Here is a 23,404-nt window from a genome sequence, read left to right on the forward strand (position 1 = left end):
GATTCTAAAATGCTGGAAGAGGGATGTTTCTGCAGATGATATTTACATGCCAGCTGTTGGTTATATTTTGCCATTGCAGACATCATTTTCGTCTCTGAGTGTCATTTCTGTGATAAATGTGTTTGTTTCCCCTGATTTATCCCTGTGCGAAATCTATTTTCGGATCCAACATGTGGATTTCGTCTTCCTTGTATTTAACTCCTGTCACAGCACTAAGGCCAGACCTGCAGTTTAACATTCATACCACCTCATATGATTTCAGCTGACACCATACTGAAATCTGTGCAACTACGTGGAATTTGTTGCGTCCTATGTTAAGGGTGGCTCACGATGCCACTACACCAAGCCACAAGCTGTAGCGCCAAATTATATGCGTGCGTGAACCTAGCTTTACTGACATATTGAGTTGTAACAAATCATTGGTTAAAAGGTTCCGGCATATATAATTTTCACATCATATATAGTAATGTGTTCCTAATGTAAATATCCTGAAATTTTATGTTCCTCGTGTCTCTTAGTGTTATATGTACATCTTTAAACAATAATGTGTAACATGTTCAAATGTGAATAAACTCCAGTGTATTTTATAAGGACTTAGTTTTTTCTCGGCTAGATTTAACAGATTTATAAATGTTGACTTCGATGGGATATTGTGTCAAACAGGACTTTATAGGCTTCAACACATTTTCACGTGCGTGCTGATTGTCGCCGGTGGGCTGACGCCACTAGGAAGCAACCTGATTACTTCCTATCGAACAGATGTAACAGAAGGCTGCGCTATGAGGAAGGCGGTGCACAAATTTACAATAAATATTGTGAAACATGGCATCATGTGTTGAACGGGAGGATGATATTTCGTGTCTCCGTCAGCAGCTTACTGTTGCCAGAAATGAAATTAATAATTTAAGGTAACAAGTTAACTGTGCTGTATGCTATTGTAGGTCCTTTTTATTTTGTTTATGCACGTAACAGGTCGTCAATTCAACGATGAATGAATTGCGCCGGTATTGACGGTCAATTCTTGTATTTGCAGCGCTATTATTTGTTGTCATGCTAGTAGTTTGCTGATTCCACGAAGCAGAGGCAGTTTACTAAAAGCAAGAAGCTCTTGACGTATTTTATTAATTAGATAACTGAACGCATTGTTGTATAGCGTAAGTTATGTTTACGAAAGCGCAGTGTTTTTCCGACGGACAGTTTGCGGCAGGCAAGGAAACTAACGTCATTGGCAACACACCGCTGTCAGCGGAAATTGCCCTCTCGACAGTTTAATATCATTGTCATCATTAATGATAGTAATTTTGTGAACTGTTGTTAACACTGACATTGCATTCAATTATTGATGTGAGATTTTTTTTTTCAAGGTAGCATACGATCATGTTCCATTGTTTTGTTGGGGAGGTTGATTGTAACTTGTCACGACGTTTTCGCGTTACATTGTTTATGTGATATTTTTTAATTAAGTGTAGAAATATATAGGCTAAAGAAAAAGTGAGGTGGCACGAGAAGTGTTTTGACACAAAATACCCATTGACCACGAGATAGTCTTATGGTTTGCCGTTATTAATGCTGATTGATGTGAAATAATTATACATTGCAAGAAATCATCTTTTATATCATCATATAATGCACTTGCCAGTAAAGATCCATAGTTATGAGCAGTCTGGCAGTGCAGAAGTAAGTTGATAGAGAATGGAAGAATTGTTCGACTCAAGACTAAGCATTAAATTATAGGTTTCATGTTGAAACAAAAGTTGTAACTACATTGAACTTGTGTAGGCCTGTACGATTTGAAAAAGTAGTTCCTTAATTGTAAACTTAATGTAGTCATTGACACAAGTAATAAAAGAACAAATTAGGAATTAAGGTTGCTTGTTACATAGTGGTTAGAGACGGGTAAACTGAAACACACAACTGTTTCGAAACAAATTAATGAGAACAATGTAATGTTTTAAAACACTGTTTCTAAACAGTGAAACAGTTTGTGTTTTGTAATAGTATAGGTCTTCACATTATATCGTCTTGAGCGTCTACTGTATAAATATTGTCATAAAAATGCAAATGAGGTACGAGAGCACCAATCATCTCGGAAAGTATGAAACTTTCACTTAGGCGTCTTTGTAGTTATGTATTTCCTGTAGCAAATGCGCTGCTTTCGTGTCGTGTGACTCATATTTTCCAATTGGCCGAGGACATACTTCATATGTTGGACATAAGAGATTTATCCAGACTTGTTTCCCTGTATTCTAGTGGCTAATTTTGATAGGTTTTATGAGTGATAGTCTGTATGGCTCTTGAAAAGGCATATCATGAGATATAATTTATTGAGATAACATTCTGGAAAGCAAGGCACTGAATTAACATTTATGAGTGTGCCACTCACACTTTTCTTACTGACAGTTAAATTTTCCATTGTTTGTCACACAGAGCAGGATGTAAAGTGACTGATGCACACAGATCAAAACATTACCATAACAGACTGGAGCATATAGTGCAATGGTCAGGTACGGCAGTTTTTCATCGAACATTCACAAGTTAGGTGGACACATCTCATAATATGTACACCATGTTAAAACATTTCAAGGTAACTGAAATGCAGAGATCAGTATGTTTCCTTGTAGTATAAAATCCAGACTAAAATTTGAAACAATTCATACAGTGTAATGCCTTTGTGATACCTATATCATGGCAGACATGGCTATGCACCACGTACAGTTCTTGCTAGAGAAGTTAGTTTGAGGTTCAGGTATATGGAATTCCCTCAAGTACACACAGCTAGCAGTTTTGTTATCGTTTCATTATAAAATTCCTCAGGAAATCAGAGATGAAGTTAAGTTGCTGTTGAAATGCAATTTGTGTCACAGTATCTGAACACCAAAAACAAAAGTATCAAAGTACCAATTTTGGTTTGCCTGAGAATTATTTATGATACACAAGTATCAAGATGCCTATCGTGTAATAACCAACGTAGCACATTTACAAAAATAAACACACAAACATATACTTTCATAAATAAGATACTTACTCTCAAACAAATTCAGTGCACATTGTCCAGAGAAGAAGAAACGGAGAACTTTTATTATTTTGAGTGTGAATAGTGTACATATATATGGGCAGTCAATTATAAACGGAGCTTTATTTTCAGAAATCTTGAGCTTCATGCTGTTGTGTGTCAAAAAGATTTCGACTCTCTTGAAAGTGTTTTACAAAGTAGTATGTTAAATGTACCCCAATCTCGTCTGAGACAGATTGAAATGAAACTTCACTGTTTCGATACAATTAGTCCATTACAAACACAAGTGGACTGAAACAGCGTTATTTTGAAACAATGATACAGTTTCTGTGTCTGACTCAAGATCAAATCTGGTCCCGTTTTCAACACAGAGCAGAATGAAACACCACTGTTTCAAAACAGTGAAACATGGCCGTTTCAAAACAATGAAACAGTTCCATGTATCAATAAACTGTATCGAAAGATAGAAACAGTGGTCAAGTCTTATTAGTGATGTAATCATTTAGTAGAGCAGTGTTACTGTAAATATGAACATAAGTAGGTTATTGTTTGACAGCAACTTATAACCTTGGTTGTCTTTATGACCCTAGGGAATTAATTTAGAAAATTGAAAGCCTGATTTATCAAGCCTCTGAAACATCCATCCCAAAATAAGTCTGGTTAACTTAGAATACAGCCTGTTCCACGACGGAGTGAGGAATACTGGCCAGAGCGTCTGTGAAGATTTTTATGCAGAACATCAGCAGAAAATGCTGCAGCCTTATATGTAGCAACTGCAGTACTCTGTAGATTCATTAAAGATAGCAGGGAAATCGTGACTGCAGTTCAGGAATTCAGCCAATCATCCCATATCAACAATTCAAGTTTAGATGTCAATCAAAGGAATCTTTGCCAAAGGCAGATCAGTGACAGTCACTGCTGTACTGTAAGAAGAAACACATCTAACTTCTCCCAGTGAAGTGGTCCAAGAATTGCTCCTTATTTTTGCCAAATAAATATCCAATGATGCCCGAGATTCCATTTTTCATTATCATAAAGATGACATGGAGAGGGAGCTGTTGGACTTAATCACTGAAACTGGTATTGTGCAGGTATCACAAACTGGTGGGTCCTCTCACTGTTGAAGATGGTCATGTGTTCATGTGTTAGGCGGCAGTGGCTTATTATTATTAACTACTCCCAAAGTTACTTCTACATCTAACAATGAATCTCTGGGCAAGATAACATTCTGTGTCCTCCTTACCAAAAGGTCCTTGCTCTCCTCACAAATTTCACTTGATACCCCATATGATTGTACTTTTGACAACAAGTGTAGGTGCGGTACTGAGTCAAATGCTTTTTGGAAATCGAGAAATGCTGCATCTGTCTTGTTGCCTTGATCCAGAGCTTTCAGTATGTCGTGAGGTTTATGTTTGAGCGCAAAATATGGTCTAAGATTCAACAACAAATCGATGTCAAGGATATTGGTCAGTAGTTTTGTGGATCACTACTGCTACCCTTCTTGTAGACAGGAGTAATGTGAGCCTGTTTTCAAGAACTGGGCACATTTTTCTGTTTGAGGGATTTATGATAGATAAGAGGGGAATATAAGCTGACAGGGATTCTATTGGGCCCAGGGCCTTTGTTTAATTTGAATGATTTCTGCTGTTTCTCAACACCACTGACACGAATACTTTTTTCATTCATTTTTTAGTGGCATGAGCATCAATTGGGGCATTTCTCGTGTGTTTTCCTTTATAAAGGAGCATTTGAAAATGGCGCTAAGCATTTCAGCTTTTGCAGTCTATTTTCAGATTCAGTCCCTATCTCATTCGCTGGACACTAACTTTGATGCCACTAACAGCCTTTACATAAGACCAGAATTTCTTTGGGTTCTGTGAAAGATCACTTGACAGTATTCCACTACAGTAGTCACTGAAGATGTCGCACATTGCTTGCTTGACAACCAAGCGTGTTTCATTCAGCATCTCTCTTATTTCTAGTCCTATGCTTTCTTATACACCTTCATATAGTAATCTCGGTTTCTTTAGAAATTTCTTTACAGTGGTCATTATGAACTGTTCTACTGGGTATGGAACATATATATCTTTCTGATTGTTTTAGTTTCTTTTGTACTTTGGTAATCATTGTTGCCACAACTTGTGTCAGGGTCACTGATACCAGTTTCGATGTGGAGATCCTCAAAGAGGTCAGGCCTATTTGTTGCCATTAGATCCTCCAATATATTTCCATCGTGAGTAAAGTTCCTAACTATCAATTTTTGGCAATTTCCAGAGAAGACATCTAGTAAAGTTTCACAGGATGTCTTATCATGCCCACCACTAGCAAAACTGTAATTTTCTCAATTAATTGTTGGATGATTAAAATCTCCACCGATTAATACAGTATGATTGGGCAACTGAGGTTTTCTCTGAAGTTTTTGGTCACATTAGGAGATGAGTCTGGTGGGCAATGGAAAGACCCAATTATCATTTTATGCCCCCCCACCGATACTGACTCATGCCCAAGGAATGTCGCATGTAATCTCTACCTGAGTGGATTTGAGTTTCTTGTTACTGTGACAAATACGCCACCTCCATTTTCCATTTGTCTGTCCTTTCGATATAACCTTAAATTTCCCCCAAAAATCTCACTGCTATCCATTTCCAGTTTCAACCAGCTTTCTGTACCTAGTATTTTGTGAGCTTCACTGCTTTTTATGAGTGCTTCAAACTCTGACACTTCATTGCGAATGCTTCAGCAATTTACTATTATGATTTTAATGCTCTCGCCTGTGGGAGGCATTTCTTTCCATCTTAACTCATACTTCTGGGTTTCCTACAGCATCGTTATCTGAATTGGACAGAGAGCTGCTTAATCTAATAAAACCTTGTGTGCACCCCCACGCAATCAGCTACTTGAGTAGCAGCCTGTGATGTATAGTGCACAAATGACTCATTTAAGGGGACCCTTCAGTTCTCAATCGTATTGTTCAAGTCCAGCAAGTCACTGCCCAACCTGTCACTGAACCTTCAAAGGCTCTGGTTCAGTCATTCCACTTGACTCAGAATGATCAGTTCTGGAAACAATGCCGCAAATTGTGAGCTTCGTTGAAACTCCATGCGCAGCACTATTCTTCTCAACCTTCTCTGCCCACCTCTGGAATGACCCAAGTATGACTTGGAGCCCAGACAACAGGTATCATTCATTCCAACGTGTGCCACAATCTGCAGTTGGTTGCACCCTGTTCCTTCAATGGCTCTGGACTAGCCACATTAACTTGTTGAATGAAGCCCACAGGTATACACACTGAGTGTTTGCAGATATGATTTCATTGTTTGTTCATGCTGAACAGAGAGATTAGGTAAAATATTGTCCATTGTGACATTAACATACAACACAGTGAAATAAGCACTACAGGGTTCACACTGTTTTTTCTGCTATTGTGAGGTTGTAAGGACAATGGATACACTGTACATGTTTCAGCCAGATGATACTCAGCCTGACTATGTGAAACACCTCACCACCAGGACTGAAGAAGCAAGGCAGCTGGCTCACTTATGGACTCTGGATGTCCACAAAAAAGACAGAGAGCATTATAGCCCCAAGCTCTGGCCAGTGAGATACAGCCAGGACACTACATATGGATTTGTACACGTGTGTGGAAGGTGAGAGTATTGGAGAAGTTACTAAGGCACTCCATTGGTCTGTATCATAACCATTGTTACTTGTCGGGTTGTCTCCTATGATATCGAGGATTCTGATCCGCAAAGCTTTGATGACAGGATCTGCCTTTAATGTTCCTCACAGTATTGCGGATATAACGTGACCGGAATGCTAGGATCTGTCATGCCACCATACAAAGGACCGTCGACAAGATCTAGATAGAACCAGGGTTCCACAGTCGCCTCCAATGAGAAAATCTGAAACAGTGGACCGCTGTTTCTGTGGGAAATGTGGTACATAAAGTGTGGCATAGTGGATAGTGTTGCTAGTTGGCGTGCTAGTTCAAATTTGACCACCAGAAATTATTTGTTATTTAGTATCTGCCATGACTGGAAGGTTCTTGAAATATTTTATGTTTGTATATTCTGGAATGTTTGGTGTTTGTATAAATTGCTGACCTCTCCCACCATAAATCCAGTTCTTTTCTGGGTGACATTAGTATTCATAATAAATATGCTTCCAGTGCTAAGTATGGTATTTCATTGATGACCCTGCTTTTTTTTTTTGTGCTTGAGTGTGATTACGACGTGACAGTATGCTATAAGATGAGTCTGCAGTGAGTGGTTTCAGTGAAGTACCGTATTTACTCCAATCTGAGCCGCACTTGAATCTAAGCCGCACCTGAAAAATGAGACTCGAAATCAAGGAAAAAAAATTTTCCCGAATCTAAGCCGCACCTGAAATTTGAGACTCGAAATTCAAGGGAGAGAAAAGTTTTAGGCCGCACCTCCAAATTGAAACAAAGTTGGTCCATTGTAATATGAGAAACAATTTAGGTCGAATGAGTGACGATACAGCTACAGTAGTTTGGTTCGAGTCATAAGTTTAGCTTTACCAGGTAGCAATTGCTATGCGTCAGGCACTCCGTCCGTATTTATATGGGCACCCTTCCTTTTTCACGTGCTTCTCTGGTTTGAATCGATTGCTTATTTTTCTTTGATCTGATAAGTGCTGTTCTCTTTGTTATAGGTGTTTGTCACTCTAAGCTGAAAATGCGTTATTGTACTGTCTCATGCATTGTTTGTTGCATTCTGATAATGTGTGTTTACGACCTGTCACCGCTCACGGCATGGCTTGCTTTTGTGCGCGCTACCGCTGCTTACGATAAAAAAAGAGAGGAATTGTCTCATTAGCAAAACAATGGCAAGAGACTGCTATTTGTTGTTACTTACACTGCTGCTTTCTTTGATAATGATCAACAAGAACCAAATAATAGACTGCATGTGATAGAAGATGTTCTGAACGAGAGTTTAGTTAAAATTTTTCGCCGTTTTAAAATCTTTGCAGATGCCTCTTCTGTACATTACATTCTGCACAGAAATTAGTCATTTTAGATTTAAAAATCTAGTCAATTGCCGTGCTTCATTTCTGACTGTATCACTATTAGGCATAAGAATAATACGAATATAAGCATGACATGATATGTATATTCTTCCGCGTTTGCTGTTGTCTCACACTAGTTTCGTAGTTTATTAGGCAGACAAGATTTAAATAAGATAGCAGCAAACACGAAAGAATACATGGCAAAATGTTTATATTCGTATTATTCTTATGGTGAAGAGAACACTGCATGTGATTCACAATTCATAAAAGTTCCTATTAGCAACCATCTCTCTCTCACAGGTAGGAAAAAACTCAGAATTTAGAGTTGGCTATATTGATAAACATCCCAAACAGTCTTGCCAGTCGGATTTTCATAGTACATTGAAATGCTGCTACACTCGAAGATGAACAATACGGAATTTGTATTTACTTCGTTGTATAATGTATGAAAATGCAGTGGTCGAAACTCGGGGCAGAGAAAAAAAAGCTCGTCTTCCACCTTTTTTTTTTTTTATATACTGACTCAGAGCTTTTGGCGCCAGTATTTATCTTTGCAAAGCATGCCTTTGTAGCGCTACATATATTCGATCTCAGAAGTTAGTTGTGGCGGCACCTACCAACATTTTTCAGAACTTCCGCTTACTTTGCACTCGATTCTAAGCCGCAGGCGGTTTTTTGGATTACAAAAACCGGAAAAAAAGTGCGGCTTAGATTCGAGTAAATACGGTAGTTGAACATGTCAATATGATTAAATTTCTTGAGCTGTGGAGAGAGTACACATTGCAGTGGAATTTTCACAGAGGTAAACTGCTAAACAAATTAAGCAGCCTCTGGTTAATGTCTTTAGGGTGCTCAATGAAAGGTGTGACATGACTACCATGAAATGACTTAGCTTTGTTCAACTTTATCGACTTCCATGATTCTTTCTGCATTCGTAAAAGATTGACCATAGAGAAAACAATTACAAGAACTCACGGATGTAATCCTGGCAGAGCTAGACAAGTACTATTATCCTGTTGGTATATTGTGTGATCTTGTCAAAGCCTTTGATTGTGTAAGTCACAAAATTATAGTTAGCAAATTAAAGTGTTGTGGCATTAATGGTACTCCTCTTGTACAGATGGTGGATGACAGAAAGGAGGAGGTCTCAGTAACACACTGTGTCTCAGCCATGAAACTAACCTCAGAAAGAGTAACATAATTTGTAGAGTACCTAAAGTATTGGTACACAGTCCACTTTTGTGTCCTAACCTACTTAAATGATCATCCATTGATTTTAATAAAGGGTGGTTCAAAACTATAAGTGTAGTAATCAAGTGCCCAAACACAACCTTAGTAAACACAGATCTGATTATAGCTGTAGCAGCCTACGGGTGGTTCACAGTTAAGTTTGTCTTAATCTCATAAAGACTCATATTACACTGAAGTGACAAATCATGTAATACCTCTGAATGTGTGTCAAACCTCCATTTGCTCTGCATATTGCAGCAGCTCGATGTGGCATGGGCTCAACAAGTCACTGGAAGCCCCCCGCATAAATATCGAGCCATACTGCCTGTATAGCCGTCCATAATTGCAAAAGTGTTGTTGGTGCAGGATTTTGTGCATGAACTGACCTCTCGATTATGTCCTACATGAATGTTTGATGGGATTCATGTTGGGCAATCTGGGTGGCCAAACAAACTGCTTGAACTGTTTAGAATGTTCTTCAAACCAAATGAGAACAGTTGTGCCATGGTGATATGGTACATTGTTCTCCATAAAAACTCCATCGTTGTTTGGGAACATGAAGTCCACGAATAGCTGCAAATGGTCTTCATGTAGCCAAACATAACCATTTCCATTCAGTGATTGTTTCATATGGAACAGAGAACCCAGTCTACTCTATGTAAACACAGCTCACACTATTATGGAGCCACCACCAGCTTGTTGACAACATGGGTCCATGGCTTTGTGGGGTGTGCGCCACTCTTGGACCCTACCATCAGCACTTACCAACTGAAATCAGAACTCATCTGACCAGGTCATGGTTTTCCAGTCATCTAGGGTCCGACTGATATGGTCAGGAGCCCAGAAGAGGCGCTGCCGGCGATGACAGATACATTCGTCGTACTTCCCACATTCATTTTTGTGGTTATTTCATGCAGTGTTGGATGTTTGTTAGTCCTGACAGTTCTATGCAAATGCTGCTGCTTACAGTTGTTAAGTGAAGGCCATCGGCTACTGTGTTCATGGTGAGAGATAATGCCTGAAATTTGGTATTCTTAGCACGCTCTTAGCACTATGGATCACAGAGTATTGAATTTCGTAAAAATTTCTGAAATGGAATGTCCCATGTGTCTAGCTCCATTATCATTCCACATTCAGAGTCTGTTAATTCCCTTTGTGCATCCATAATCACTTCTGAAACGGTTTCATATGAATCACCTGAGTACAAGTGAAAGCTCCACCATACACTGACCTTTTATAGATTCTGTACTCGATATTGCCGCCATCTGTACATGTGCATATTGCTATCCAGTGACTTTTGTCACTTCACTGTATAAAGTTTCAAACCAATAATAATGACATACTATCACCAAAGCATACATTAATGGCCATACACTGAATTAAATATACTGTGCAGGATTCCTTGGGGATAAGTTGGAAACCAGGTTAAAATGGAGTTGACATGCAGATAATTTAATTTATCAGCTCAGTTCAGTGTTTTATGCCATTAGAAGCATCTCTCATTGCTTTGACCTAAAGACAAAAGTTTCTATGTATTTTTCATACTTTCACCCACTGTTGTCTTTTTGATTAATGTTCAGAGGCTGTGTACCTTAAGTAAATAAAGTGTTTGGTAAGCAGAAGTGAGCAGTAAGAGTATTGTGTAGATAACTGCACTTGGTGCAGAAGCCTCTTTTAAGGATGGTTGAATTCTGTCACTCACTTGTCAATGTATTTACTCCATAATGGTTTTTGTTAATCACAGTAAAAATCAGGTAAAACTAAACTGTGATTCAGAGTCAGAATTTTCGCGTAGACTGTGCCTAATTATGTAGGGTTCAGGGTGGAGTTATTTAATAAATATAAAGTGAGAAATTGGGAGTCCCTACCAGTTCAAAAGAAAATTAAAGATATGCCTCATTAGGCACCCTCTGAATATCTAGACTTTGGGATTGAAAAGTTCTTTTAACTTCGTGACAAGTAGCAGTGTTTGTTACAATGATGCATGAGAAGTGGCATGGTACTGTAAATATGACTTGTGTTTACAGATGTACAAAAAATGTTGTGTGAAAAATACCATTGTCATCAAGTAAATTCTAAGAAACGAATAGCAGATAAACAGTGGTATACGGGAAAGCTTAGAAGGCAGCAATTTTCAAACTAAATTTAGACGGTGTAATTGTGAATTGTGTCAAACAGTACCGTGATAATTTATTGTTAACACAGTGCACAGATCAACTTTCTATGATTTCCTGCTATTTTGTTTGACTTATACCTGCACTTGGTTCACATTTCTGCAAGTTCTCCACCTTGATTGGGTCCATTGAACACGAATGAATGGATGAATGAATGAATTGGTGAACCTGGGAGTCAACACACACACAAAAATATGTATGATGCATAAAGAAAAGTGATGGTCACTGTAGGAAGCTCACAAAATGCGAACACTAAATCAGTTTTCAGAGAACTGGAAATTTTTCTGATTCACGCATACATATCTTAGCGACTGTTTTATTTGTGAATAAGAACCTCCATCTGTTGGAAGGAAATTTACCTGATTACTACGCCCATACTAGTGCTAACCATCATCTAACAAGCAAGAGACTGAGAAAATGCTTGACAGAAGAAGACACATACACAGCATACTCTATAATAAATTCCCATGTTCAGTCAAAAATAACAACTTATTTATGAAGAACGTCAGCAGTATACCAGTCCTACATTATTTTCATTTATTTGCTGAGTAATTGGAGCCTAATATATGACAAATTAAACTTAAATTTTGCTTAGATTGCTACTTCATTTATGTTGTTTTTTATTTAGTTGCTGTTATTAAGATCAGTTTATGTAAAATGTAATGCTATAGTCTTACATGTAATGATAAGTCAGCTGACAATTAATTCTTATGTTGATGTGTGTAGCCCATTCTGCCTTTTACGGAATATGTATATTCATATGTAAACCGCTACTGTAATGAAAAGATAAATGCTTTTTTAAGATTATTGTATACATGTATCTTATATCCACCAAGGACGCTAACATCACTGGAGTATGTGTTTGGCCACCATAGGGCCCTGGCCATTTCAGCCCTACTTCCCTTTCCATTTTCCCCTCTGCCTTTCCATTGCAGGGTCTTGTTGGTGCTGGTTGTGTTTGGATTTGGTTTCTGATTTTTGCTATACATCTTTCTTTCTCCTGGAACTCTCTGTAACTTCTAATTTTCACTATATGGTCCCCATTGTTGGATTTGATCTTTAATTCCTCTTTCAAATTTTAACGATGTGTGGATAGTCCCAGGAAGGTCACGCAGTGTGGTGTACATTCCAATTTTTACACCTTCTATCTTTGCACCCTTCCTTTCCAGCAAAGTTAATGTATCCAAAATCCAACTCAGTAGCCATCCCATTTTTGGGTGTGTGTGTGTGGGGGGGGGGGGGGGGGGGCTTCTATGTTTTCCCTTCATGGCTGGGTCACGGGGCCTCCCGGCAATGGTTAACCAGCTAGGTTACCACTGTTGTGGCTGAGCGGCACATGTGAGGAGAGTGCTCATTCGCAGTGGGTGCCGCACCAAGGTGGATGACTCGCAAATGAAATGGATTAAGCTTCCTTCTGCAGGAGGCCGCCAGCAGCCTCTTCTGAAGGAGAGATATGACCTCACTCAATTGTGGATGCCACTTGCATGTGACTAGTTGGGTGACTTTCCTGTAACTATCGCCCCCATAATAGTCTCAATATGGCACAAGATATCATCATCGACTGTGATCTCGTTTTACAGAGTGATGACAAGTTACATGCCAATTTGAACCAAAGGGGCGTGCCATTCATCCATCATGTCTAACAGAGACCAAAGGAGAATAAGGCCTTCATGTTGAACTTTGAAGGTGAATCATTGCTTGGAAAGGTGTATCAGTATGATGTGAAATCGTATATTCTCCCACCCGTGCGTTGCTTCAGATGCATCACATGCTTTTGCATTGTAAAACCAGCCCTGTTTGTAGGGATTGTGGAAGTTATTTGTACATGGATGCTGCTACTTGTGAAGCTGCCCTAATGTGTGTCAGCTGTGGGTAGAACCATTCCCCCTGTTCAGTCTTCCAAAACTTGTTGTCTGGTTCACCTCTCCTCCAAAGCAAAAAGAAATCCAAGAAAACAAGACTGTTGACTGATTTGCATATCAGAAGGCAAGAAAAAATATGGTCATTTGCATCCTGTATGTAAGATGACAACATCTGCTATGGCACAGTGACGTCATCCTCCCTAGCAAAAGTATTCTTGCCCTTTAAGCCTATTTGTGTCGAGCCCCCCATGCCAGTCCCCTGATGGGTAGAACTGTCCTCTTACTGTTTCCCACTTACAACCTGCAACTGACCAGCCAGTAGCTGAAGGAACCACAGGTTGCTAGTTGTAGAGCTTTGCATTCCTCCTCCGTCCCTCAAACTAGGGCAGACAAGCCCTTGCAGACATTGAGATCATCCAAGGAGAAGAGGGACAAAAAAAGACCTCAAAGATAAAGGAGGTTCTGGTGGTCCCCGTGCCATCGGACCCCACATGGTCTGCTTCAGTACCCAAGGTAAAGTCCCCAGTGGCCCCTGTGTTACTGGTTCTCCCCACACAACCTGATCCAGAACAAACATGTATTGATGCATATCCTCGCAACCGGTGGCGGCGGGTGACCCTGGTTTAGTTCAGTTTAGTTTAGTTATGTCATGTTCCATAGATCTTTTTCACGATTATTTTACTGATATGACATGGAACAAGTCAGATTACAAGATATATGTACACACATGAAAAGTGCTAATATTAATATCACTGAAATTTTTAGTTCTACACATGTAACTACACTTACAAGGGAACCTCCCCATCGCACCCTCCTCAGATTTAGTTATAAGTTGGCACAGTGGATAGGCCTTGAAAAACTGAACACAGATCAATTGAGTAAACAGGAAGAAGTTGTGTGGAACTATGAAAAAATAAGCAAAATATACAAACTGAGTAGTCCATGCGCAAGATAGGCAACATCAAGGATAATGTAAGCATAGGTGCGCCATGGTCTCGTGGTTAACGTGAGCAGCTGCGGAATGAGAGGTCCTTGGTTCAAGTCTTCCCTCGAGTGATAAGTTTACTTTCTTTATTTTTGTAAAGTTATGATCTGTCCGTTCGTTCATTGACGTCTCTGTTCACTGTAATGAGTTTAGTGTCTGTGTTTTGCGACCGCACCGCAAAACCGTGCGATTAGTCGACGAAAGGACGTGCCTCTTCAATGGGGCCGAAAACATTTGATCGCAAGGTCATAGGTCAACCGATTCCTCCACAGGAAAACATGTCTGATATATTCTATACGACACTGGTCACGGCATGTGCGTCACATGACAGGAATATGTTGTGGACCCACCTAACTGGTACACTGGGCGAATGGGTAAAAAGATTCTTCTACCTTTCCCGATTTAGGTTTTTTTGTGGATGTGATAATCACTCCCAAAAAGTGATGAAAACATAAGAGTTTGTGACATAAACTGAAAACAAAAAATTAAAATTTCCACTCGAGGGAAGACTTGAACCAAGGACCTCTCGTACCGCAGCTGCTCACGCTAACCACAGGACCACGGTGCTCCTGAGCTCACCCTGTCCTTGATTTTGCTTATGTTGCGCATGGACTACTAAGTTTGTATATTTTGCTTATTTTTTCATAGTTCCACACAACTTCTTCCTGTTTACTCGATTGATCTGTGTTCAGTTTTTCAAGGTCTATCCACTGTGCCAACTTAGAATTAAATCTGAGGGGGCTGCGATGGGGAGGTTCCCTTGCTAGAGGTAAGATTTTTTTTTTTTTTTTTGCCAGTTCTGAAACAGAAACTTGTCTATGGAATAGAAGGATTTGTCCAAAAGAAATGATTTTAAGCTAGATTTAAAACTTGATCTGCTACCTGCCAGACACTTTTATGTTGATGGGCTAATGATCCAAGATTTTTGTTGCTGAATAATGTATTCCTTTTCGAGCAACTGACAGCTTCAATAATAGGAAAGGTCATTTTTCCCTCTAGTGTTGTACGTATGAACATCACTGTTCTTTGCGAATTGAGATGGATTATTTATAACGAATTTCATTAGCAGATTTATGTACCCTGATGGTGCAGTTAAAATACCTAACTCCTTGATAGGTGCCTCCATGACATCCTTAGGTGAACACCACTGCTCTCTTTCGTGCAATCAATACTGTATGTCTAAGTGGTGAGTTACCCCACAAAAATATTCCATAAGATATTATTGAGTGAAAATATGCAAAGTATGTTAGGAGGCTGATCTGTTTATTACTGAGACTAGCGATTATACGAAGAGTGAAAGAAGCTGAACTTAGTTGTTTGAGAATCTCAGTAATATCCTACTTCTGGTCCAAGTTGGCATCAATGTGAACACCCAAAAATTAGGAGAAATCTACCCTGTTAACTGAGCCCTGTTCATATGACTCTGTTCGGTGTACAGAACTAGATATAGTGAGTTTTTTTTTTTTCCCCCTCCCTCTCTTCAAGATTAAGGGAGAGTCCATTTTCTGAGAGCCACTTAATAATTCTTTGAAAGACATCCTTAACAATATCTTCAGCTGCTTCTTCTGGAATGGGATTTATTATAACATTCGTGTCATCTGCAAAAAGTACTAGTTCTGCTTGCTGAACGTTAAATGAGGGGTCATTCACATGAATAAGGAACACCAGAGGACCCAAAATTGAGCCCTGTGGGACTTCCTTTGTGATGGTCTCCATTCACTAGAATGCCACCCTCCCAACATTATTTGTGTTATTCAACACAATTTTTCTGAGTTTTTCCAAGAGTGTGACATGATCACACAGTCAAATGCCTTGTAAAGATCTCAAAGAAACCAGCTGGCGATAATTTATTACTTAGGCTTGTGCTATTTGATGGGTAAATGTGTAGATAGCATTCTCAGTCGAGTAACCCTTCTGGAATGCGAACTGTGACATGCTGAGTAAATTATTTTCACTTAAATGTGAGACTACTCTTGAATACATAACTTTTTCGAATATTTTAGAAAATGAAGTCAGGAATGAGACTGGTCTATAATTATTTAAGTCACTCTTGTCCACTTTCTTATAAAGAGGTTTGACAATTGCATATTTTGATCTGTCTGGAAAAATTCCCTATGCCAGCAAAGCGTCACATATATCACTATCACTTATTAAATTAGAACAACACTTCAAAATTCTGTTAAGAGACTCCATCATCACATGAGCTCTTGTTTTCCAGTATATTTATAATTCTCTTAATTCCAGTGGGGGATGTTGGTGCTATTTCTAAAGGCCTAAAGTCCTGGGGAATGACATTTTTAATATATTTTTTTGCTCCTGCCTCCTTGCCACCTTTCACACTCACAACCCCCCCACTCCCATCCCCCCCCCCCCCCCCCCCCCTCCCAGTGTATACTGATAGTGTGATCCTCCAATGGAACTGTAGCTTTTTTTACACTACCTGCCTGAGCTGCAATGTCTCTTCTGTTGTGTGGAGTTTGCACATATCTTCAGTATACAGTCTGCAATAAAAACATACTACCTGATACTTTTTAGGCCATGGCTGTTCATGAGAGAACATGTCTGTTTTTTTTGTCAGGTGTAATGTGTATTTCCCTCCTGATGGTGAATGTCTCAGACCATATTGTCTGCACTGACTCTTCAGCTTGTCTTACCCCTTCATGATTTTAGGTTACTTCAGTGCCCACAACCCTTTATCAGGTCAAACTACAACCCCTGACCAAGGTAAAGCTATCAAAACTTTGCTCACAGACCTCGAACTTTGTTTCTTGAATACTGGTACCTCCACACACTTCAGTGTGGTATGTAGATCTAATTTGCCCGTTGATCTTTCCATTTGCAGCCCTTGTCTTCTCCCTTCCATCCATTGGAGAGTCTCCGATGACCTGTACAACGATAACCAAAAATGTTGTCCATCCATATGGGCTCTCAACAATGCTGACGGGGGATGCGTTTGCTTCTGCCATTGCCCATAGCACCCAGCTATGTGGAGGTATTAAAGCGGCTGTCCAGAGTACAACCTCAGCCATTCTGTTGGCAGCAAACTTAGCAGTCCCTTATTTCTCAGATTCCCCTTGTTGGAAGGCAGTACCTTGGTGAACTTCAGAAATTGCTGTGGCCATTGGTTAATGGCTCTGCAATGCCATGTGCAATATCCATTGATGGATAACCTCGTTTCCTTTAAACATCTCCATGCCTGGGCTCAAGAATGCTGGGAATGGTGTTGGGCTGCGTACCCCTCCTACTCAGGTTTGGGCAAAGGTTAGTCCCTTATGGACACCAGTTCCCCACTGGTGTACCTGGTGTCTACTTTAATGTCGCTGAATGTTTTGCTTTGCATTACACCCGAACCTTTGCATCTGAGAATTGTCAGCCTGTATTTTGTGTCATCAAACAGTGGGTGGAGCGAATTCACTTACCTTTCGCTACATGTCACCTAGAACCACATAATGCTCCATTCAGTGAATTGGAATTCCTCCATGGATTGCCAAATCACATCCTTGCCATCCTCAACCGTATAGGGAGCGAGGGTAGTTCCCATCTCAATGGCAATAAAGCGTGAGTGGAACTGGGTAAATACCCCCTTGAGATGGACAGCTATCACCCAATTAGTCTCACTAATGGCCTCTGCAAGTTGCCTGAACATATGGTGAGCCGGTGGCTGTCTTGGTAACTTGGGGTGCTTTTGGCTTCATCCCAGGATGGTTTTCGTCAAGGCTGCTCTACTGCTGACAATTTGATTGCCTTAATCTGCCATCTGGTCAGCTTTTGTCTGGTGTCAACATCTTATCACCATCTTCTTAGAGTTGCAAAAGGCTTATGACATCATATGCCGTCATCACACCCTCATTTCCCTACATGAGTGGGGTCTCCAACGGCATGCTCCCAATTTTTTGACTGGAACTTTGTGTCACACTTTATTTTCCAGTTCAAGTTGGTACTTCCTGCAGTACTTCCCATATGCAAGAGAATGGGGTTTTGCAGGGCTTAGGATGTGCCTTTTTTCTAGTGCCTGTCAATGGTGAAGCTATAGCTGTGGGGTCTACTGTGTCACCCTCCATTAAAGGCGTCATGCACTTCTGTCGCCTTGTATTGTCCTTCCACAACCAAAACTCTACCTCAGCGGCCTGCAGCTTGTAGTCTAGTGGTTAGCATTGCTGCCTCTGGATCATGCGGTTCCAGATTTGATGCCTGGCCGGTTTGGGGATCTTCTCTGCCCGGGGTCTGGGTGTTTGTGTCATCCTCATCATTTTGTCATCATTCAGGGAAAAAGGTGAGGCTGGACTGTAAAAAGATTGGGAATTTGTACAGATGCTGATAACCACACTTCTGAGTGCCTTGCAGACCATCATCATCATCATCATCATCATCATCATCATCTAGCTCAGAGAGCAATTACTGAATGTGGTGCAAGTCTTATTGCCTCCTGGGACTCGTCTTTGATGCCTGGTTGACGTGGATTTCCCATCTTCACCAATTTAATGAACTTGCTTGTTGCACCTCCCTTAGTAATATGAGGTGGGGTACAGATGGCTCTACACTGAGGTGGGGTACAGACGCTGCACTCAATGCACCATTGTGGGATCCGACTTACAACAGGTGTGTTTTGGACCAGCCCTGTAAACAACGTACCCATGGATGTTGGGTTTGCACCACTGCAGATCAGGCACCAACAACTGCTGCTCAAGTATGCCATACATATTTGCTGCTCTCCTGAGTATCCGAACTACCATGTACTTATTCCTGGTAGAGAGATTCCTCTTTTTCAACAGAGGCCCAGTACTGGAGTTATGATCACAGTTTGCTTCAGTGTCTCTGCTCTGAACTCCAGCTGTCTGTTGCTTCTTGTCGGGGAGCAATCGCGTACGTCCACATGGTGTGTGGCCTAGCCTCAGATCCGTCTCATCCTGTCCTTTGGACCAAATGTCTATGTTCACACAATGTTTTATTTTTTATTTTATTTATTTATTTTGCCTCCCGTTCCTGGCTGTTCCTGATGCACTTCTAGATTCGGAATGTGGTATCCAGCCAATGGGTGGACCAGTTTTGCCTTAATGCATACAAGCTGCAATGAACAACAATGCTCCATGCCGAACCGATGCAGTATATTCACCACAGAATTGGTGGCCATTGCTCTAGCCCTCATTCATGTTCGTTATTGCACTGTCAAGATTCTCTGAATCGGCAGACACCCTGAGTCCAGTGCTACTTTTGATAACTGTTGATTGTGATTCCAGGATCTCCTTTCTGAGCTTCATCAAACTGGACATTCAATTGTCTTTGTCCAGACCTCAGGTCACGTTGGAATCTCCGGGAACGAACAGGTCTGCCAATTGGCTACCACAACACCAACTTTAGAGGCAGGGGTACTGAAACTGAACCTCCTGTCGACTCTGCTATTAGTTGTTGGAGGCTTGGAAAACGGGTGATGGATTGGGTTGGTGTGGCCTGATTTCTCCAAACAAACTGTGAGCAATAAAAGGGTCCACGACCATGTGGTTAGTTAGTTAAATGTTCCATAGATCATTTGCACAATTTTTTTTACCAAAATGATGTGGAACGAGCAAAGATTACAGGATATATATACACGATCAGTGTCAACATTAATGAACACTTTTTTTTACTGGCTACCACTTTGTAATTGCAATTCATCAATGGATTAGAAGGAGTTGTCCAGGAGAAATTATTTTAAATCAGATTTAAAACTTGGTTTGCTGCCTGTCAGACGTTTTATGTTATTGGACAAATGATCGAAAATTTTTGTTGCTGTATACTGAATTCTTTTCTGAGCCACTGGCAGCCTTAACAACAGGTAATAGTCATTTGCTCCTCTAGTGTTGTAGGTATGTACACCACTGGTCTTCTCAAATTGTGATGGATTATTTATAATGAATTTTATTAGCAAATATATGTATTGCGACAACACAATTAAAGTGCATAACTCCTTGAAGAGGTACCTTTTGACATCTGTGGGTGAACACCACATATTATTTTTACTGCTCGCTTTTGTGCAATCGGTATTTTCTACGTGATCAGTTACCCTGTAAAATTACTCCATATGACATTATTATGTGGAAATATGCCAGATATGTCAGGAGACTGATATGTTAGTTTCCAAGATTCGCAATTGTGTGAAGAGCAAAAGTAGCTGAACTCAGTTGAATGTTGTTGAATGACAGGTGAGGTATGAGCAGCGGCAACTTAAAATTAGTGGAGGTTGAGGCCTGGTGGGTAACGAGAAGAGAGGATATACTGAAGGGCAAGTTCCCATCTCCGGAGTTCTGACAGGTTGGTGTTAGTGGGAAGTATCCAGATAACCCGGACAGTGTAACACTGTGCCAAGATGTGCTGGCCGTGCACCAAGGCATGTTAGCCACAGGGTGATCCTCATTACCAACAAACAATGTCCATTCATGCGAATGGACACTTTGTTGCTGGTCATTCCCACATAGAAAGCTTCACAGTGTAGGCAGGTCAGTTGGTAAATCACGTGGGTGCTTTCACACGTGGCTCTGCCTTTGATCGTGTACACCTTCCGGGTTACAGGACTGGAGTAGGTGGTGGTGGGAGGGTGCATGGGACAGGTTTTACACCGGGGGGCGGTTACAAGGGTGGGAGCCAGAGGGTAGGGAAGGTGGTTTGGGGATTTCATAGGGATGAACCAAGAGGTTACGAAGGTTAGGTGGACGGCGGAAAGACACTCTTGGTGGAGTGGGGAGGATTTCATGAAGGATGGATCTCATTTCAGGGCAGGATTTGAAGAAGTCGTATCCCTGCTGGAGAGCCACGTTCAGAGTCTGATCCAGTCCCGGAAAGTATCCTGTCACAAGTGGGGCACTTTTGGGGTTCTTCTGTAGGAGGTTCTGGGTTTGAGGGGATGAGGAATTGGCTCTGGTAATTTGCTTCTGTACCAGGTCGGGAGGGTAGTTGCGGGATGCGAAAGCTGTTTCAGGTTGTTGGTGTAATGGTTCAGGGATTCCGGACTGGAGCAGATTTGTTTGCCACGAAGATCTAGGCTGTAGGGAAGGGACCGTTTGATGTGGAATGGGTGGCAGCTGTCATAATGGAGGTACTGTTACTTGTTGGTGGGTTTGATGTGGACAGATGTGTGAAGCTGGCCATTGGACAGATGGAGGTCAATGTCAAGGAAAGTGGCATGGGATTTGGAGTAGGACCAGGTGAATCTGATGGAACCAAAGGAGTTGAGGTTGGAGAGGAAATTCTGGAGTTGTCCTTCACTGTGACTCCAGATCATGAAGATGTCATCAATAAATATGTACCAAACTTTGGGTTGGCAGGCCTGGGTAACCAAGAAGGCTTCCTCTAAGCGACCCATAAATAGGTTGGCATACAAGGGGGCCATCCTGGTACCCATGGCTGTTCCCTTTAATTGTTGGTATGTCTGGCCTTCAAAAGTGAAGAAGTTGAGTCAGGATGAAGCTGGCTAAGGTAATGAGGAAAGAGGTTTTAGGTAGGGTGGCAGGTGATCGGCGTGAAAGGAAGTGCTCCATCGCAGCGAGGCCCTGAACGTGCAGAATATTTGTGTATAAGGAAGTGGCATCAATGGTTACAAGGATGGTTTCCGGGGGTAACAGATTGGGTAAGGATTCCAGACGTTCGAGAAAGTGGTTGGTGTCTGATGAAGGATGGGAGACTGCATGTAATGGGTTGAAGGTGTTGATCTACGTAGGCAGAGATAGTCCCTGTGGGACACCTTTTTTGACCCCCCCCCACTCCCAGGTCACTATAATCATCTAATTATCCAAATTATTCAGCGCAGCTCTTTGCATTCTGTTTGTTAAGTGTGATTCAAAGCAGGTGTGTGTAAAACCACCAGTTTCATTAAACTTGAGTTTTTTTAAGAGAGTATTGTGATCAACACAATCAAACACCTTGGGAAAATCACAAAAAATACCAAATGGCGATATACTATTAATTAAGGCTTGTACTATTTGGTGATGAATGTATAAATAACAGTCTCTTTCAAGCAACCCTTCTGGGAATCCAAGCTGTGATGTGCTAAGTAAATTGTTTCCTCTTAAGTGTGTCACTACTCTTGAGTACAATACTTTTTCGATTTTTTTGGAAAAAGATGTCAATAAGGAAACTGAACAATAATTGTTTAAGTCAGTCTTGTTATAGTTCTTATGTAGTGGTTTAATAATTGCATATATTAACTTGTCTCAGAATTTTGTTTGAAATAGCAGTCTTTCCTTCATGCTTCTCGCAGGGAAACTACTTTTCTCTTCAGCTTTGCACTGGCCACACTTGGCTGACCCAATGCCGGATTCTACAGTGTGTGGATCCACCTCACTGTCAGTGTGGTGCCTCTCTGACAGTGGTCCACATCTACTAGACTGCACTAAGTTGACCACCTTATGCTGAAACCTTAAACCTGCAGACATACTGCCTTTGGTGCTGGTGGATGATGACAGAGTGGCTGATCTAGTTTTTACATTTACCCATGAATGTGTTTTTTACTTCTTTTTGTGAGGTAGGGCACACTGGCCTTGTCAGCCACTTGAAGGGATTAGAGGGGTGCCCCGTCACCTGCTCCGACCCACGGAGCCCATGGCTGCCCTTGCTCAATGGTCCAGTCTGGCCCCTATCATTCTCACCTTTATAAGTCTTCTTATTGTTTTATGCCTGTCATTGGTTACTGTCTCATCAATGATGTTCTCTTCCCTGAGATTTTATCAACATTTCTGTGTTAGATTTTCTTGTGTTAATGGAGGGTGAGGGAACACCAGTTGGATGCAGAAGGTGCGTCTCCCACCGCATAACATGCCCTGGGGGCCTCCACCTGCATCCTGTATGCAGAAACTCACCAACCTTCACTCTCTTACCTCTCTCTCACTTTTACTTGCTTCTGTGTCTTGGATTTATTGACTCTTTGTTACAGCTGGGCGCTTCAGGATTAGTGTTCTGTATTCTTGTTTTTGAGGACTCTTCCCAACTTAACACAAATAGGGTGGAGGTTCTTGATGACCTCATAGTTTGGTCCCTTTAACCCCGCCAATCCAGTCCAACCCAGTGTATCCCATATCATGAATGTGACTAAGTGGTAAATAAATAAAATAAAAATAAACAAAAATCAATTATTATTTGCTTC

At 40.8% G+C, this 23,404-nt stretch overlaps 1 protein-coding gene across 1 annotated transcript in view; it reads left to right on the top strand.

Moving 5' to 3' along the window:
- Positions 1 to 774: 774 nt before the first annotated feature.
- LOC126191381 (tRNA (adenine(37)-N6)-methyltransferase) overlaps positions 775 to 23,404 on the top strand; it is a 103,242-nt gene continuing 80,612 nt past the window's right edge. Inside the window, exon 1 of the mRNA XM_049932233.1 lies at positions 775 to 908. Coding sequence (XP_049788190.1) covers positions 823 to 908 — 86 coding nt within the window. The 5' untranslated portion in view covers positions 775 to 822. The remainder of the gene's footprint in view (positions 909 to 23,404) is intronic.

Source organism: Schistocerca cancellata, chromosome 6 (genome assembly GCF_023864275.1).
Source record: "Schistocerca cancellata isolate TAMUIC-IGC-003103 chromosome 6, iqSchCanc2.1, whole genome shotgun sequence".
Lineage (NCBI taxonomy): Eukaryota > Metazoa > Arthropoda > Insecta > Orthoptera > Acrididae > Schistocerca > Schistocerca cancellata.